This window comes from Trypanosoma conorhini (assembly GCF_003719485.1).
Source record: "Trypanosoma conorhini strain 025E chromosome Unknown Tco_14.4_contig_00215, whole genome shotgun sequence".
In the NCBI taxonomy this organism is placed as follows: Eukaryota; Euglenozoa; class Kinetoplastea; order Trypanosomatida; family Trypanosomatidae; genus Trypanosoma; species Trypanosoma conorhini.
The window spans coordinates 7,619-24,693 of NW_021704300.1; the positions used below are offsets into that span (position 1 = coordinate 7,619).

The 17,075-nt window shown below is 62.5% G+C and overlaps 10 protein-coding genes across 10 annotated transcripts, besides 7 other annotated features; all 10 read left to right on the plus strand.

The window, feature by feature from the left end:
• The first annotated feature begins 41 nt into the window (after window positions 1–41).
• Window positions 42–63: a microsatellite.
• A 369-nt stretch (window positions 64–432) lies between these two features.
• On the plus strand, window positions 433–984 carry Tco025E_04283 (uncharacterized protein; the record flags this gene model as incomplete). The annotated part of the gene is made up of 1 exon (XM_029371195.1): window positions 433–984. One exon carries the CDS (start codon window positions 433–435, stop codon window positions 982–984), a length of 552 nt encoding a protein of 183 aa, XP_029228718.1.
• A 122-nt stretch (window positions 985–1,106) lies between these two features.
• Window positions 1,107–1,123: a microsatellite.
• Window positions 1,124–1,250: 127 nt separating this feature from the next.
• Tco025E_04284 (uncharacterized protein) lies at window positions 1,251–2,969 on the plus strand (the record flags this gene model as incomplete). Its single annotated transcript, XM_029371196.1, has 1 exon — window positions 1,251–2,969. One exon carries the CDS (start codon window positions 1,251–1,253, stop codon window positions 2,967–2,969), a length of 1,719 nt encoding a protein of 572 aa, XP_029228719.1.
• Window positions 2,970–2,998: 29 nt separating this feature from the next.
• Window positions 2,999–3,035: a microsatellite.
• Window positions 3,036–3,138: 103 nt separating this feature from the next.
• Window positions 3,139–3,201: a microsatellite.
• A 38-nt stretch (window positions 3,202–3,239) lies between these two features.
• Window positions 3,240–3,683, plus strand: Tco025E_04285 (putative ribonuclease H1/H2 small subunit; the record flags this gene model as incomplete). Its single annotated transcript, XM_029371197.1, has 1 exon — window positions 3,240–3,683. One exon carries the CDS (start codon window positions 3,240–3,242, stop codon window positions 3,681–3,683), a length of 444 nt encoding a protein of 147 aa, XP_029228720.1.
• A 157-nt stretch (window positions 3,684–3,840) lies between these two features.
• Window positions 3,841–3,869: a microsatellite.
• A 90-nt stretch (window positions 3,870–3,959) lies between these two features.
• On the plus strand, window positions 3,960–6,536 carry Tco025E_04286 (uncharacterized protein; the record flags this gene model as incomplete). Its single annotated transcript, XM_029371198.1, has 1 exon — window positions 3,960–6,536. The coding sequence occupies one exon, from the start codon at window positions 3,960–3,962 to the stop codon at window positions 6,534–6,536; it is 2,577 nt and encodes an 858-aa protein (XP_029228721.1).
• Window positions 6,537–6,661: 125 nt separating this feature from the next.
• Window positions 6,662–6,694: a sequence feature (A-rich).
• Window positions 6,695–6,982: 288 nt separating this feature from the next.
• Tco025E_04287 (CNH domain-containing protein) lies at window positions 6,983–9,547 on the plus strand (the record flags this gene model as incomplete). The annotated part of the gene is made up of 1 exon (XM_029371199.1): window positions 6,983–9,547. One exon carries the CDS (start codon window positions 6,983–6,985, stop codon window positions 9,545–9,547), a length of 2,565 nt encoding a protein of 854 aa, XP_029228722.1.
• A 55-nt stretch (window positions 9,548–9,602) lies between these two features.
• Window positions 9,603–9,950, plus strand: Tco025E_04288 (CNH domain-containing protein; the record flags this gene model as incomplete). Its single annotated transcript, XM_029371200.1, has 1 exon — window positions 9,603–9,950. The coding sequence occupies one exon, from the start codon at window positions 9,603–9,605 to the stop codon at window positions 9,948–9,950; it is 348 nt and encodes a 115-aa protein (XP_029228723.1).
• Window positions 9,951–10,267: 317 nt separating this feature from the next.
• Tco025E_04289 (serine peptidase) lies at window positions 10,268–12,130 on the plus strand (the record flags this gene model as incomplete). The annotated part of the gene is made up of 1 exon (XM_029371201.1): window positions 10,268–12,130. One exon carries the CDS (start codon window positions 10,268–10,270, stop codon window positions 12,128–12,130), a length of 1,863 nt encoding a protein of 620 aa, XP_029228724.1.
• Window positions 12,131–12,453: 323 nt separating this feature from the next.
• Window positions 12,454–13,746, plus strand: Tco025E_04290 (uncharacterized protein; the record flags this gene model as incomplete). The annotated part of the gene is made up of 1 exon (XM_029371202.1): window positions 12,454–13,746. The coding sequence occupies one exon, from the start codon at window positions 12,454–12,456 to the stop codon at window positions 13,744–13,746; it is 1,293 nt and encodes a 430-aa protein (XP_029228725.1).
• Window positions 13,747–13,908: 162 nt separating this feature from the next.
• Window positions 13,909–13,942: a microsatellite.
• A 72-nt stretch (window positions 13,943–14,014) lies between these two features.
• Window positions 14,015–15,418, plus strand: Tco025E_04291 (putative SpoU type methylase; the record flags this gene model as incomplete). Its single annotated transcript, XM_029371203.1, has 1 exon — window positions 14,015–15,418. One exon carries the CDS (start codon window positions 14,015–14,017, stop codon window positions 15,416–15,418), a length of 1,404 nt encoding a protein of 467 aa, XP_029228726.1.
• A 341-nt stretch (window positions 15,419–15,759) lies between these two features.
• Tco025E_04292 (trans-sialidase) lies at window positions 15,760–17,067 on the plus strand (the record flags this gene model as incomplete). The annotated part of the gene is made up of 1 exon (XM_029371204.1): window positions 15,760–17,067. The coding sequence occupies one exon, from the start codon at window positions 15,760–15,762 to the stop codon at window positions 17,065–17,067; it is 1,308 nt and encodes a 435-aa protein (XP_029228727.1).
• Window positions 17,068–17,075: the final 8 nt, after the last annotated feature.

A 17,075-nucleotide genomic window follows, 5' to 3' on the forward strand; every position in this document is an offset into this window, starting at 1 on the left:
TGTAATAGGGCATATATGTGCGTTTGCGTGTGGCAGCAAGTTTTCTTGCTTGCTTGCGTGCTTACGTGGAGAGTCGTTGTTGCACCCATACTACTGTTTTCCCTCTCCCCCTCTTTTTCTCTTCCTGAGTGAGGGAGGTGCTTTGTTTTTGTAATGTGTGTGCCTACTCCGTTTTAGTTTTATTTATATTTGCCCCCCACTTCGTCTAGATGTTTTTTTTCCTCCCCGTCGCAGTTCATCTTTTATTGCCGTCGCTGCTCCAACGACGCTCGTTGATGTGCTGCGTTGCGTCTTGGGCGCGCCTCTCTGTGGAGGGCGCGCGTGGGATACACGAGACCCTACAGCTGCTGCCGCCGCCGCTGTTTTTTGTTCTTTTCTTATTTCTTCTCTCTCACGTCTTCTGCCCGCCGCCATGGCTGGTTTTCTGCCCGCATGCCGCGGAGCTTCCACTCTGCGGCGCGGACGGTGCAGGGAGGAGCGGCTGCTGGCATGACCGCCTCCCCCCCGAGCACTGCGGGCAGCTACTTTGACCTGCTTGCCAACAGCGACCCGCGGGTGGCGTTCGACGTCCTGCACCTGGGCGTCCTAGCCGCCGTTGCGGAGGACGAGGAGGAGCGGCCCCCGCACAGCCCCGTGCCGCGCGCCACCGCCTCGGCAAAAGCCGTCGTCGTGGGCGAAGGGGCGGACGCGCGCTTCGTGATACCGACGCACCAGCCGGCGCTTGACGCACGACTGCCGCAACCGCAGGACATCGCCGCCGTGGACGCGTTTCTAAGCTCTACTTCTCCCTCCGCGCTGCAGGACGCGCTGGGGCCGGCGGTGCTGCACGTGGTGCAGAAGTACCGCCCGCAGGTGCTGCGAGAGCCCCAACAGCGGCGACGGCGGCGGCCGCAGGAGGAGGAGGGGGAGGGGGAGCGGGAGCCGCCTGCCCCGCACGGCACGGCGGCAGCGGAAGGCGAGCGCTCTGACGGGGCGACGAGCTGACAAGCTGTGCTTTGTGTGCATCTTTTTCCTTCCGAGGCCGGCAGAGGGGCGCACAGACTGGTGCCGGATGCTCTCTGGCCCTGCTTTTTCTCAATGCCGCCTCTGACGCCGTGCATTTTAGGTATATATATATATATATTTTCTATTTTTGTTCCTTACTGCTGCGAGACCCTGCATGTTGTTTTTTTCTCCCCTTCTTTGCTTCACTTCCTTTGCGTTCCGCCGCACGCGCGTACAGTAGTCCGCCACCACAGCCACCGTTGCAAATGGAGGAGCTTCGCGCGCGGGGGAACGCCCTCTTCTCCAGCGACCCACGTGCCGCGGCAGACTTGTACCAGCAGGCGCTCGGCGTGTACGAGCCACTGAGCGATAAATCGGGTGGAATTGAGGAGTACACTAAGTGCGCCGGCAACGCCCTGACGTGTCTCTTTAAGCTGCACGAGTACGACGCATGTGCGACGCTGGCAGTGAAGGTGCTAGCGGTGAATCCGTTAATCGCCAAGGCATACGCCTTTCTTGGGAGATGCCTGCTGCTGCGACCTGCCTTGGGCTTCCCGCGCCGTGCGGAACCGCTGCAGTACCTCTGCCGTGCCCTGCACCTGCTGCCGTCCATGTGTGAGACTCTCTCTCCATTCATCGACGAGGCTCTCGACCGACTGCTACGCGAGCGCGACGCGCCGCCCAGCGAGGAGCCTTGCATTGAGGTGCGACAAGGGGAGTGTGGGAAGTGTGTGGTGGCGGCTTCCGAGCTGCCTCCCCTGCTGGCGGTGAGCTCCACGCTGCGTCCCTTTTCCGTGGGCTCGTACGAGGAGACGGCGGGCAAAGGCCTGTGCGCACACTGTGGCGTGGTCCTCCTGCCTGACGACGGCGAGGAGCCCGCCGCGCGGCCGCAGACGTGCAGCCGGTGCCAGCTCGTGTCGTACTGCTCCGACGACTGTGCCAATGGCCATGGCCGGCAGCACGAGGCTTACGAATGTCACTTGTTCGTTCGTCTGCAGGAGATGCTGCTGGCGATGCGGAGCCGTGAGGCGGAGGTGCCGGACGACCTCTTTGCCGTCGCCACGCACTGCATCACCACCGTGGGTGGGATAAAGGCGCGGAAGGAGGGACACGCGGCGGTGCTGCAACTGGAGGGGCACGCGGTGGAGGTGTCGCAGGGGCTGACGCCGCTCGTGCGCCTCGTGCAGGATTTGTTTAGCGGAGAGGACCCCACGTTTGTCACCCGCATCGTCGGCGCCGTGCGCTGCAACGCGCTGGAGGTCTGCGACGCCTCCGGCCTTCCGGTGGGGCAGGCGCTCCACGCGGCGAGCATTACGTCCTACTTCAACCATGCGTGTGCGCCGAACTGTGCGATGGAGGCCGGCGCGATCGCGACAACGCGGCACATCCGCCCGGGCGAGGAGCTCACCATCGCCTACCTGCCGCAGCTCTACTGGCCGTCGTGGCTGCGGCGTGAGGAGCTCGCCGAGCGGTACTTCTTTGACTGCCGATGTGTGCGCTGCACTGAGGGGGACCGCGACCCGTTCGAAGCGGCGTTGGCGGCGACGCTCCGCCCGGGCAGCCGCGAAAAAGAACGCGAGTACATTTCCTCCGTGCAGTTTCTCTGCAGCCGCGTGCGTGCCAAGCACGTGGGCGAGGTGGACGCGGCGGATCGCGATGCGCTGCTCCGGCTGCTGCGGGACTGTTGCCAGCACCTGTTTCCGTTTCACTACCTATGCCATGAGCTGCGTAATGCGCTAAGCTTTGTGTACGCGGTGCTAGGCGACACGCACGCCTGTCTGCGAAGTTGTCTGATGGAGTTGGTGCTGTGGGAGGCCATTGTGCCTGGCGCCCACCCGGTGAAGCGGCTGAAGCTGCAGAACGCGCTGCGCTGTTGCACGGACGACGACGGCGGCGGCGGCAAGGATGATGGGAGTGACGGGTCGATGCTTCCGCTGCGGCCGCTGCTAACAAAATTTGCCACGCTGTACGATGTCGTCTGCTGAGCCCCCCACTACGCCGCGGCGTGGGCGCCGTTCGTTTGTTTGTTTATTTGTTTTTTTTTTCTTCTTCTAACACACATGCGCGCCTATTTCCTCCTCCTCTTTCCCCTTTCGGCTTCGGGCGTCCCCCTCACAGCGGACCCTTGGCTGTCCGTATTGGCGCCGATATCTGTTTTGTTTTGCTTTTGTTTTTCTTTTCCATGCGTGTGCTGTTTTTTTTTTTTTGCTCTTCTTTGCGTCGACGTGGTTTCTAGCGCGGATTGTGCGGGGCGGATGCGGACGGGGGGCGACCAGCAGGCGCAGCCGGGCTGCCCGTGGGCGGTGCATTCTCTGCCCATCAAGACGACGTTCCGTGGCACGACCGACGTTGTGGAGAACTTCTCGCGGCACATTGTGCGCACGGAGGGCGGGGAGCTGCGCAATCGGCTGCGCGGCCGCACACTCATTGGCCGAGAAGTCGTTTTGCCGCCGTCGTACGTTCTTGCGTGCACGAGCTTTGTTCCGCGGCCGCAGCAGCAGCCGCAGGCGACAGAGGCTGCTGGGCGTCTGGCCTCCTCGCCGCCGCCGCTGGCGCAGCTGGAGGCGGCGGCTGCGGATGTCCGCGTCACCGCCACCGCGGACAGCTTTTGTATGTGGGAGCACGACAAACGGCCCGAGCGTGTGGAGGCGCTGGGGCAGTGGCTAGAGCTTTCCTATGCCATACACTGCGCCCCGTAAACCCGCATTGCCTCCCTGCCTACTCTGGGGGCAGGAGGGCGGCGGCGGTGGTGTTTAGGTGTGGCAACGGTGAAGATGATGTGTATGCGTGTGCGTGTGCCTGCGTCTGGTTTCTGCGGCGGAGGAAGAACTTTTTTTGAGGTGCGCCTTTGTACTGTTATTGCTGTTATTATTATTATTATTTTTGTCTTCCCGTCTTTTTCTGGTGCCATTGCCGATGCCACGCATGGCCGTGCGTCTCTCGCTTCCGCGTTGCCTGCAGGGTTTGCTAGTGGGATGGGTGGCCAACACCACGCGAGGGATCTGCAGGAGGCGCTGGAGTGCTGCCAGCCGTATGAGCTTCTGAGTGGGCCGCTGCGGCAGCGGGTGTCGCTGCAGGCGTACAGGCAGCACAGCGTGCACTTCGCCGCGATGCGGTACCGCAGCTATCAGCGCCTCCCCGACTTCCTGCGTGCCGGCATGACGGAGCAGAGCTACTACGAGGTCCTCGTGGCCCACCTGCAGGAAAACCTGCAGCTTTACCCGTACGTGCACATACGCAAAGTCACTCACTACACGCGCGAGACGCCGCTCAGCTACTACACCACAATGATTGCGGAGCTGCTGAAGTCGGAGCGCAGCTACGACACGCTGCCCAACTTCACCGCGGTGGATGTGCTTAACAGTCTTGGGATAGGGCGGAACCAGTACCTTGAGCTGACGAAGGAGGTGCGAAGCAAACTCCGCTGGCACATCAACCGGCAGTTTGTGCGGAGTCACCTGCCCTCCACGCTGCTCCCGTCGGTGACGCTTCCACCGTTTTGGAGCGTCTTTGCCGTGGAGGTGCCGGCGGAGGCGGTCAAGAAGGCCGCGCTGAGCAACGAGGAGTCCGCGTTGCACCGTTACCTCCTCAAACTTCAGGTGGACAAGAAGGACGGCGGTAATCGTGGCAGCAGCAGTGGGGGCTGCCGCTTCGCCTGTGAGTTTCCCCGCGGCGCCATCCACGCACTGTACCGCAGGGGCTTTGTCTGCGCCACCTTCTCGGTGGCGCCGGAGGATCAAATTGTGGTGCCGCCGCTGGAGCGCTTTGTGATGAATCGCACCTCCGACGACCCAACGGAAGTGCTGCTGTACAAGGTGCTCGCCACAGCCGACAATCGCACCTCGCTGAGCCTCCTCGCGCAGCTGCTGATGCTTGACGAGGCGGACGTCTGCGCGGCGGCCGAGGTGTACATTCGCCTCGGTCTTGCGCAGCTGAAGACGGTGCACATTCCAGAGGAGATTTTAGACTCCATGGAGGGCGTGCATGAAACGTGGCGCGGTGTTGTGCAAGAGCGCCTGTCAGTGGCCTCCGCCGTCTCCGGTGCGGGCGCCGCGTCGCTGTCGTCGCTGACCGCCGAGGCATCAGAGGCGGCGGGGGGAGGCGCAAGCGGGGACGCGGGCGCCAGCAGCAGGAGCCATCCACCGAGGCGCATAGCCCTCCTGTACGACGCCAGTCTCACTGGGTTTCTTATGATGACTAACCTGAGCGCCGACCCCACCTTTAAGCAACACGCCGTGACGCTCTTTGAGGTGGGAAAGCTGTCAGAGGAGATGGTTGGGAGCTTCATCGAGAAACTGGAGCAGGTGGATCTCAAGCCGGAGGACGACCTTGGGGGCGAGGCGGTGAAGTACATTCACAGTGTGCTGAGTCTCCGCGAGGTGCTCAAGGCGCTGCGGCGTGTGGCGGGGCCGGATAAGGAGTCCGGCGTGGATATGCTGAAGGTGGAGTCCATGAATGAGCTGGAGCCCACTACGCGGTACTCCGTCTTGGGAAGAAATTACTGGGCGTATTTCGTGACCTCCCCCATATCGTATGCCCCACTCATTGATGTCGCACTCAATGGGGTGTACGGAAGCACGGTGAGTCTCATGCCGTCGCCGTGGATGACGTTGTACCTCTACAACAAAATGGGCACTGGACCGCCCTCACTGCTGCTGCCCGTGGGGGCGCGTCTCGTGGCGTGGCCGCCACTGCTGCAGGACACGGAAAAGAGTGTCGCCAGGCTGCGCCTGCAGCCGCTTACGATGGATGCGGAAATTACGTACGTCGAGGCGGCGACGTCGATTATTTTGTTGAATGAAATGACGGCCATGGCGCCCATTTTCGTCCAACGTGTGGAGGATGTGCCGCTGCAACGCGCGGTGGAAGGCGGATTTCTGGTGGAGTCGCCCACACACACCGCCCTGGACGTCATGGTGCCCTTCACCGCCTCGGACGAGGAGGCCGTGGCGTTGCTGCGCGCGGCCGCGCTGCAGCAGTCCCAGGCGACCGCAGTTCACTTTGCCGCTCCCGACGCGACGGTGGAGGTGGGCGCCCTGCAGCGGTTTCTGGACCACTTTCATTTGGCTGTGGAGGTGATGCACCTGCAGGACTCCATCGGGTGCCTCACCTTCCATGTCTCCCTCCGCGAGGTGGGCGGCGAGGCGGCGGCGGCGGCGGCGCGGTGCTACGCTCTGGGCGACGTGCACATCATCGACCTCGGCCTGGGCCCCCCGTTGGCGAGCCCCGACTGCTGCGCCGTCATGCTGCGCCGCCTCGAGGCGCTGTTGGGGGAGGCGCGCAGCGAGAGCCACAACAGCGCGATGCGTGAGCTTGCGGCCGACTTTGGTCTCTTCTTGAGCTCCCACTCGCCGCTGACTGCGGCTGCGCGGGAGAAGATGGCGCTGGAGTCCGCGGCGGTGGCTGGCCCCTCCACGCAGCTGCACGTCCGCCGGCTCGGCGAGGGCGGCAACGGGGGCGCGCCCTTCCCGAGCGCCACAGTTTTCTTCGACGGCGAGCGCCTCTCCGTCGTGGACGAGTGGAACCCGCTCGTGGAACTGTGGCAGGTGTAGCCGCCGTCCCCCGCCTCTCTCTCTGTGCGTTTGCGTGCTTTTCTGCGGGCGGCCCCCGCGCAGCGACGCAGGCGGGGGCGGGGGGCTGAGAGGCGCCGTCCGCGCACGCGAAGCGAAGCGGCAGCAAAAGAAAAAAAAAACAACAACAACTGCAAAAATAGGGGCGACTGCATCCACAACGCCGCCGTCCCACCCGTTGCGTGCGCCCGACACGGCAGCCTTTTTTCTTCTTCTTCGGTTTTTCGCCTCCTCGTGCGGTGGTGCGCCTTCCGCCACGCGCCAGCAGAAGAAACGAAGGACACAAATAAAATCCCCCCCCCAGAAAAAAAAAGAAGAAAAAGGCACACGCCCAATCGCAAAGGCGAGGGGTCGTAGCAGTTGTGCGGAAGCGCCCACGCACGCGGCGTGTGAAACTCCATTTCAGTCGTCCAGCGTTAGTTTCCGTCATGTCGCATGAGGTGTTTCGTCTCACGGAGCTGAAGCAGAAGCTGCCGTACAAAATTGAGAGCATCGCCACCGCCCGCAACCTCTTCTTTTTGGGCACGAGCGACGGCAAACTGATCGTGTACGAGGTCTCTCTCCAGGAACATGACGCCCAGTGCGTCTACATCCACTCCTCGAAACACAAGCAGCCCATCCGCATGATTCTCCCCATTGTGGAGCGGGATGTTCTGCTCCTGGTGGCGGGTGACGTGATTGCGGTGCACCAGCTGAATCGCATGACCTCCGCCCAGCTAGACCGCCTCCCGGAGGACCGCCTGCCCGAGCTGAGTGCGGTCAGGGGAACCAAGGACATCGTCGCACTGCACCTGAAGCGGCAACGGGGCACCTTCTACTTGGCGGTGCTGCAGCGCAAAAAGATCACCGTCTACGCCTACAGGGAGCAGCTGAGGGAGTTCGTGATTATGAACGATGGTCTGCTACTGCCAGACGGGGCCAAGACGCTTGTTTGGGTGGGGAAGAATCTCCTGATTGGGTTCCGCCGGGAGTACGTCCTCATGCACGTCCCGAGCGGTGCCACGGACTGCCTGTACCCCACCGGCAAGAGCGGCATCCCGCTGCTCCTCTCGCTTGACCCGGTGCCGGAGGTGCTGGTGGGCGAGGAAAACACCGGCGTGCGTGCGCTGCATGACGGCAGTCTCGTGCCGGAAAAAAAGAACGGCATACCGTGGCCGTCGATCCCCACCAGTGCGGCGTACGTTCACCCCTTTCTCCTCACCGTGCATGACAGTGGCAACTGCATTGAAGTGCGACTGCCGTTCTTTACCGGCAGCGCGGAGGCGGCAAACCCCACGCTGTGGCAGAGCATCAGCCTCAAGTGCGCCGACCGCATCTCGCAGCGCCCCTTTGCCGACTTTGACGTCAGCCTGCCAAAGGAGGCCGCGCCCCCCGACGCGTTGCGCAAGGACATCACGATTGTGCTTACCAGTAACAACACGGTGCACCTGCTCGAGCTCGTGCCTATTAGGGAGCAGGCCCTCGCACTCTCCTCCGTGGACGCCGTCGAGGCGGGTCTGCTGCTCTGCCAGCTGTGCGCCAACGAGGTGGATCAGACAACGGTGCGCAGCCTCAAGAGGCAGTTTGCGCTGTGGAGCTTCAATGCGCAAAAGGACTTCAGAACGGCTATGCTGCGCTTTCGCGACGCCAACGTCGACCCACGCCTCGTTATCGACCTCTTCCCGGGCTTTCTCACGCAACGCGCGCGGGCGACATGGCAGCCGCCGCAGACGCACGCGACAGACCTCGCCCAGCAGTTGCCAGATGCCGCCGCGGCTTTTCTCGACTATGCGGTGCCGCTGCGCCGGGAGTACGCGACGGCGGAGGCCGAAGTGCTTGCCGAGGCCATTGACACCGCCATTCTGAAGGCATACGTTGTCGTTGGGCACGAACCGCAGCTGCTTGCATTTCTGGCCGAAGACAACGCATGCTCGCTCGCCGAGTCGGAGGCGTTTCTGGCGGACAGGGAGCAATGGGTGGCGCTGGTCGCGCTCTGGTGCCGCCACGGGCAACACCGCAAAAGTTTGGCGCTGCTCTACGCACTCGGCACGACAGGGGAACGCATCCGGCTGGACTCCCTCGTAACGACGTCGTCTTCGCGCGTTGGGCTTCCCTTTAACGCGGCGTTCGCGCGGCTTCTTCAGCCGCTGCTGGACAAGGCCTTTGGGGGAGTTGGCGGCCTGCTTGCCGCTGCCTCTGAGGGTGGCCACGCGGATTTTATGCCGCAAACTGTTCTGGCGCGGCTTCTTGCCGAGGTTGCCGTGGAGGTGGAGCAGTCGCAGCAAACGCACCTGCTGCGGCGCTGCGTGGGCGTGGTGGGGACGCTGCTGTACGTGCGGTTGCTCTCGTGGGGGGAGCGGGAGAGCATGGCGTTGGTCGAGGAATATTCGCCGTGGATTCTTGCCAATGTCCCGCCGCGGTGGTCGGTCCGGATGTTTACCGCCGCGGACATCCAGCCGAAGGACTACGCCGCCGTGCTGCGTCTCCTCGGCAGTGACATGCGCGGCATTGGCAGGACGCAGCCGCATGAGCGTGTTGCTGAGTGGCTTTCTTTGGTCTTTGCGGACACCTGCAACTTGTGCACAGACGCCTCACTGCACGACGCGTACTTCCAAAGCCTGGTGCGGCTTGTGTTGTCACCGTTGTGCGCGGCGGGTGAGTCGGTGGCGGAGCGGGAGGAGGAGGAGAAGGAGCAGCAGCAGCGGAGGGCAACAGGGCGCCAGCGTCTGGAAAACTTCCTGCGGTCCTCGCACCACATAGACCTCGCAAGGGCGCAGACTGTTTTGGAGCAGCCGGAGGCGCGGGGGCAAATGTATGCGGAGCGCGCCATCATTTACCGTCGGCTCACGTTGCACGAGGAGGCCATCCGCATGTTTCTGTACGAGGCGCGGACAGCTGCGGGCGGCGCAGGACTACGCGACTCGCGTGGGCCGCGATGGAGAGGACGCCTTTCAGATTCTTCTGCGCCTGCTGCTCAGCCCGGGGGACGAGTGCGGCGCGCCGTGGCTGAGTGACGCCCTCGCCGTGGTCAACACCTGCGACGAGGTGAACCCATTGACGGCGCTGCCAATGCTGCCGGCCGACACGCCGCTCGCCCCAATTGCGGCGTTTGTCAAGCGCTCTCTCCGCGACGCCTCAACACGGAGCCGCAACGCCGCCATCCGCGCCAGCGTTCTCGAGGCCCGTATACGGCAGGCCGAGCTAAAACTTGCGCGTGAGCGTGCGCGGCAGGTTGTGCTGGACCTCGGCAGCTGCTGCGTCGCGTGCGGGAAGAAGCTGCGCCCGGACGTCGTCTTTGCGCGGTTTCCAAACGGTGTCGTGGTGCACCAGGCGTGCATGGAGGACGAGCACATTTGCCCCGTCACTTACAAGGACTTTCGCCTCGGTATCGAGCCCGTCGCCCGGGACGTATTTTGAGGCGCGCCTCCCTCTTTCTCTTGGCTCGTCTCTCGCGCGTCCCGCAGGGCGAGTCGTGCGTATGCGTGCGTGCTTTTGTGATGGAGTTCAAACTGAGGGGCGACGTCAAAAGGCCGCTGCCGCGAGTGGCTGGGGCGCGGTGTACACGCGTTTTTTGTTCCACCTGCCTCCGTACTCCCTCCTTTTTTCCCCACGCAGCTGCGTGGCCTGCCTGCTTGCGTGTGCTCCCGCGACGCTGTTTTTTTTTTTTCTTCTTGTCTCTTCTTCTCTCCGTTTGCTGCCGCCCTCTTCCTCACCACCGGCCGGAGGGGAGAGGCATGTCGTCCTTCTTCGGCTCCATCGTGAAGTCCATCATTCTGCCGAAGCCCAGCCCGAGCTACGACACAAGCGACCACCTCGGCAAGCTGCTGCACGTCCCGCGGGTTGACTGGCGAACGCGGAAGGAGAATGGCAGCTTCACCTACGGGCTGCTGCTGCTTGACCCGACCGCGAAGTACATCGTCATTTACGCCCACACGAACGCCGTCGACATGGCGATGATGGTTGACGAGCTCTCGTACTTTAGTAAGCGGGCCTCCGCCTCGGTGCTGCTCTTCGAGTACACCGGGTACGGCATCTCGCACGGCGACACGACGGAAACCTCGATGAAGGAGGACATGCTTTCCGCGTACTGCTACGTCGTCCGCCAACTGCGCGTTCCGCCCAGCCGAATTGTTCTCATGGGTCGCTCCATTGGGACCGGCCCTGCCGCACAGTTGTGCGCTGCGCTGCGGGCGGAGGGCGAGGCCCCCGCGTTGCTCGTGCTGCAGTCCCCGTTCACCTCACTGAAGGAGTGCGCCAACGAGGTTACGCGGAACGTCGGTTCCATTGTGAGTTTTCTGGGCTACGACTGGTTTCGCACCATCGACGTCATTGGGCAGGTTCCTTGCCCAGTGCTTATTCAGCATGGGGCCCTTGACGACGTGGTGCCGTTCGAACACGCCGAACGGCTGAAGCGCGCCATTGAGGATGCCGCGACCCCCGGATTAGTTGAACTGTACATGGAAAAAGAGTGCAAGCACAATGACCTTCCCATAGCGAGCGTGGCGCGCATTGTTGACAGGAAGCTGCGAGGGTTTGGCCAGGAGCGTTGTCTCCAGATCCGATGTCGGGCTTACCTGACGGTCAACCCACCCATCTACGAGTATCTCTTCTGCCACGACGGGAAGCGCATTGCGACGCTAGACGCGTTGCTGCAGCACTGGAACGAGACGCTAGCAATCGGCACCTTCGCGTACAGAAGAGAAAAGCTGTACATTCTGCTTGTCGCCAGCGTGGCACTCTTTGCGATGCGTTGTGCGCAGGTGTGGCAGTGCTACACGGGGAGCTGGAAGCGGCAGCACAGCGGGGAGGGGAGCGGCGACGGCTCCCACTGCAGCAAGGAGGACATCATCAACCGCTACCTGGGCTGCTGCGGAAGTCCACTTGGCGTCTTCCTCGGGGTGGCGGGAACCCCGCCGCGCCACAAGTTTTTTGGCGTCAGCGTGGCGGCGGGGGCGGCGCCTGGCGGGGATGGCCACTGCGCCGCCGCGTGCCTGGTCTACGAGGAGCGGGCCACGTACTTGAGCGTGGCGGAGCTGGAGTTTACGCCTGGCCTGATGAAGAGCGTCGTCGCCGCGGTCTCCACGGCCCCCACCCTCACAGACGCGGAGGGGGCAGGGACGCAGGTTTTTCTCCAGCAGTCCGTCGTGACGCGAATACAGACCGAGTGCGAACGCCTGGTGGCCTTCCTCGACGACGAGGAGTGGAACAATCTGCTTTTTCTGCTGCTCAACTTTGACGGGACGGCGGCCACGTACCTCAGCAGCAAAGCCCTGCACTTCTACAACGAATTCGCCTCCCTGGCGGGCGGCGCGGGCAGGGAGCAGCAGAAGAAGGAGTCCATCGCGGACGTCGAGGAGTGGCTGCAGCCATGGATTACAACCCCGAACGCAGAGACCTGCCTCGGCGGGGAGGTGCCATGGGACTACTACCTCTTTAAGTCACGCGTGTGTGTGCAGGAGGACTACCAACTACGGCCGGACATGTGCTGGACGGAGACAAAGCGCATCGTGGATGCCTGGTTGGTGGTGGCGGAGATCCACCGGTTATTTGCGACGTACTCGCGTCGCCGCCTTCGTCCTGCGTTTACCACCAGCTGAGGTGGCGCCAGCAGGGCAGAGAAGGAAGTGGGAGGAGGCGGAAAAGGAAAAAGTAAGTAACGCAACACAAGAGAAACAAAAAAAAAACAACAACAGTAAATGGGAAACATCGCGTGAGACGCATGCGTGGCAGATATGCGCATATTTGTTGTTTTGCTGTTTTTGCTACTTCGCCTCGCCCCACAGAAAACACACCACTTTCCTACTTTTTTTTTTTTTCATTTCTTTTGCAACCGTCACCGGTGGCCTCGTCCGCGTTGACGGGCGTGCCGCTCCCTCGAAGCGGGGGGCCGCAGCAGCGGGTGAAGCGAGGGCACTGCCACATGCGGAATCTGGGCGACGGCGGCGGGGGAAGTCCCTCCTCACTCTCGAGTTCGCCCTCCCTACGGGCGGAACCGGCCTCCGTGGGGGCGTTCGTGGCGCGAACGGTCGAGGTGATCGCCAACGCACGCGAAAACGGTGGCTTCACCGGGGCGCTAAGGTACTGTGACCTGCGGCCGCTGCTGCAGCGGCTCGGCTGCGCCTGGGACCTGGAGCGCCTCGACGACTGCTGGTACGACATGGTGCGAGGCCAGCCGGCGTCCGTCGTGGACGACATGCCGTGGGCGGCGCGGTGCATTCATGACCACCTGCGCGGCGACCATGTGGAGTTTCCCGCGAGAACCCCGAGCACGCACTCGTGTGGGGAAGTAAGCGCCTTGACGCCGCAGCTGCCTGAGCCCGATCCGCCGCACACACGGCCCCCGCAACAGCAGCAGCAGCAGCAGCAGCAGCAGCAGCAGCAGGCGTCGAGGCAGACACACGACCCGGAGAGGCGGCGTCTCAGCACACCACGCCGTGACGCGCGTTTTGCGTCGCCGACCCTGTCGAGCGTGCGACGCTCCCGCCCCACTTCCATGCCGCTTCGGCGGGGGCAGGCGGGGGTGGAGAAGCTTCCCAGACGCGGACGCACACCCTCGCCCAAGGCGCCAACCGGGGAGGTTTTCCGCCGGCTCATAGAAGACGCCGACAGGCGGCGGAGGCGGGCGGGAGCGTCGCCGCCGATGTCGACGGCAGCCGCGGCGGAGACGCGAGGGGGAGTGACGGCGCCAGCCACGGCGAGGGCGGCGTCTGAGGTTCAGTCGCCCTCGACGGCGCGGGTTGCCGGGCACCCGTCCTCGGCGGGCCAAAATTGGAACAAGCCTACGAAGTCATACGCAGCAAAGTTGGCCCCTGAGGCGGCCTCTGTGGAGCAACTGGGGGCTGCGGCGCCCACGCCCCACGTGGAGCGACGGGACCCGCTTGGACCCTCGCAGTACGTGCCGCCAGGTTACGTGGAGGCGGTGGCGCGGCTGCGCCGCTTCGCCGCCTCGCGCAACCACTCCCAGTTTGTCGATTCCCTGCGTGCCACGGCGCCAGCCTCTGCCGCGACAGAGGCGGCGATGGAGCGAGCGCCCATCCTGCGCTTGCCGGTCTCCGACGGTGGTGAGGGAGCGTGCGCCGTCGACGTGCGTCTGGCGACGCCTGCTCGCTCCCGTCGCCTTCTGGTTTCACAAGAGGTGCCGTACGACGACCCATCGCGGGTGCTGCTTCAGGAATTCCTGCGCGGACGACGTCGTGCGAGGTCCCGCGGCTAGAGGCGCGAGGGTATGCGGCGTTGGCACTCCACCTGCATCCGCGCACAACCACTCAAAAGAGAATCCCCGCAGCGGCAAAGACACGGGGGCGTGACGGCGGCTATTATTTCGCCCTTCTGTGAAGGGGCTGTTCGAGTTGTTCTTCGTCACCAACGTTGTGTATTTTCTGTTTTTTTTTTTTTTTTCTTGTTGTTTTCCCTCTCTCGCTGTTGCCTGGCGCGTCCACAGGCACGGGCGGGCCCACACTGCGGGCAAGTCCACCGACCCCATGCACCGGTCGGCCCGTGGGCCGTGCAGCCGGGACTTTGATGCATGGGCGTACAACATTAGGTGGCCGCAGCAAAAGGCCTTCTTGCCGCTGCTCGGCGTCGCAAGACTGACGGTGGAGGACATCAAATTTGCGTACAACGCGTGGTGTCTTCTGCGTCTTGCGATGTTTTTTGGCACCGGACACCCAAAGATTCTGAGCCCGCTGGTGAACACCACCCCCTCAATGGATATCATGTACGGCGGAAACCGTCTGTTCTACATGCACGCCGACGTCGGGGCGAGGCTGTCGCGCCGGAGTCCCAAAGTTGCCCTCACCCCCTGCCATCCGGCCGCACGGCCGCTGCAGAGCTTTCCGTGGCGAACCGTTTCCTCCGCGGCGGGCAAAGGCGGCACGCAGGACGAAGCGACGGACGGCGGCGTGGAGATTGTGCTTGGGATGGAAAATGGGTTGTCCGCGGGCGTCGTTGCAGAGTGTGACCACTGCCTGTATATCCCGCAGTACGGGTCGATTGGGTCGTTGTCGATGATGTCCGCCATGGCGATAGCTGTGCATTCCGCGGCCAGCGCCCACGGCGACAGTCGCATGGGCGATGGAAACGAACCTCTTTCCGTTGCCTTGCGGGGCCATATGCCGCTAAGCCACGATGCCGCTAACGGGGAGCAGCGGAAGGACCTTCCACACGAAAAGAACCTCCTCTCGCTCTCCAATGAGGAAATTGCGGCCATGCTCAGGGCGAGGCGCAGCTCCTATGCCATGCAGCTCTCCGTCATGGTGTACAATGAGTTTGGTGACCGAAACATTGGTGCGATAATGCGCAACGCGAATGCGTTTAATTGCGAGCAAATGATTGTGCTGCATCGACGCAAATTCAGCAGGCGCGGAGCGGTCGGCACGCAGCATTTGCTGCAGACGAAATTTCACGCGGCGATTGACGATGTGGAGTGTCAGCGTTCGCTTGCCGGGTACACCGTTTGGCTGCTCTACCAGTACTACCCCTACCTCAAGATGTACGAGGACCCGCACGACGATGGGGCCACCTTTATTCGGCCCGACAAGCCGTTCTTCCAGGCCTGGTTTCAGGGCACCCACCGGTTGACTCAGGGGCACCCAATGATGCGGTGCCGTGCCTCGCATCTGCGGGGGGCGGAGGTGTACCTGGACGACTTCGCCTCCGTGCGTGCGGCTGTGAGGCGCGCCGCGCACGAGGGCCACCGCGGGATCATGCTGGTCGTCCCAGAGGAGGGGGCCTCGTTCCCGTGCGACATTGTAAGTCGTGCGAGCCGCATCGTCTACGTTGTGCATCCCGACCGCCTTGCGAGGGAGGTGCAACGCGGGCTCAACGGGGCGCTATCCTCTGCAATTGCACTAGAGCGATTAAGAACCGCAGTTGACGGCCTATAACGACCTCTACGCCGTCAGCTGTCGTTGCGGTTCATACGCTAAGCTTCTTGTGCCTGCGGATTGTGCTACAAGCCTTACTTCACCCCATGGGAACAATGAATATGATGATGATGTGTTGTGCTCTCCACTGTGGTTGCAGGCGGTACCCATTGTTTTGCCTTCTGTTGCTTTTTTTTTCTAACACTGCCCCTCGTTTCTACACGCAAACGGAGGAAATAGACCAACCACTACTTACTACTGTGCGCACTGAAGGCTCTGCAGTTATCAACACATAACACACTCAACCGCCGCTGACTGAACGGATCCGCCGCAAGGAAGTAAGAAAGAGAGAGAGGCCAAACATGCCCCAGCACCCGTTTTCTTCTGCGGTGCTGCTGCTCGTGTTGATGTGCTGCGGCAGCGGTGAGGCTGCCAGCACCCCCGGTGAGAGCACGTCAAACAAGGTTGAACTCTTCACACCGGGGACAGTACAGTCGACGGCTGCTTCAGGACAGACAGATACAACCACATCTTTAACCGTTTCTTCATACTTCGGTCACTCCCTTGTTGACGTGAAGGGTGTGCTGGTTGCTCTTGCCGTCGGTAAATATACCGGCAGCAGCGGCAATGGTGACGCGGATGCTGGCATTTGGGCGAAATACAAGACGTACGGAACAGGGCGCAACGTGGGACAGGGCGTCGCGGAGCAAGTCCAGCAGTGGGGGACGCAGCAGCTTGTGAGCAAAGAATTGAAGGAAGAGGACCCACATGCCCCGCCGTTCGGCCCCAAGGCTCTGGTGAAGGACAATAAAATATTTCTTTTGGTGTCCAGCGTCTCCTCGACGGGAGCTTCTTCACAAAGTGGAGCTGACAGGGGACTTGCGCTGATTGTTGGTAGCGCTGGGACGGCCGAGGCGACGCAACAAGTCACGTGGGAGAATCCCCAATCGTTGAAGACAACGCTTGACGCACAGATGCAGAAGAACTCGTGGGAGGAGGTGGAACCCGCTCCGGGCGCCAGAGGCGTTGTGGTTGGAGGCAACACGATTCTCTTCCCTCTTGTGGCTACCGGAGACCCCGTTGATGCCGAAGAGGAAATAAGGGCCTGCACCGTCATGTACTCCGACGACAATGGGAGCAGCTGGAACTTTCCTGCGGCGCCTGTGCGTCCAAAGGACTGCGACAGTGTCACGCTTCTTGAGTGGGCGGGGAAAGTTTTCATGGCCACTTCAGTATCTCCTTCGTGGCAGCGCCGGGTGTACGAATCCAGCGACAAGGGGAAGACGTGGAAAGAGGCTGCCGGGTCCTTCGCACGCCTGTTGAGCCAATCGGGTGTACTACCGATGCTCTACGGCCCGGTGGAGCTCACGACTGCAACCGTTGCGGACAAGCGTGTGCTGCTGTTTACGCAGATGTCGTCCAGTCGTACCGCACCAGGAGACAACGGCGGAAGAGGCACGTTCCGCAGAGTAATCCACCTGTGGCTCTCCGACGGTGCCCGGACCCACGACGTTGGGCCAATATCTGCGGATGATGCAGGCGAAGCCCTTTTTAGCTCGTTGCTGTACACAAACGATGAGTTGTTTGCCCTCTACGCGAAGGTGGGTGAGAGTGGAAGCTCACAGAGTCTTGTTTTTTGCGCGCCTCCCCAGAGCAGCTGCAGAGCATAAAGTCTCTG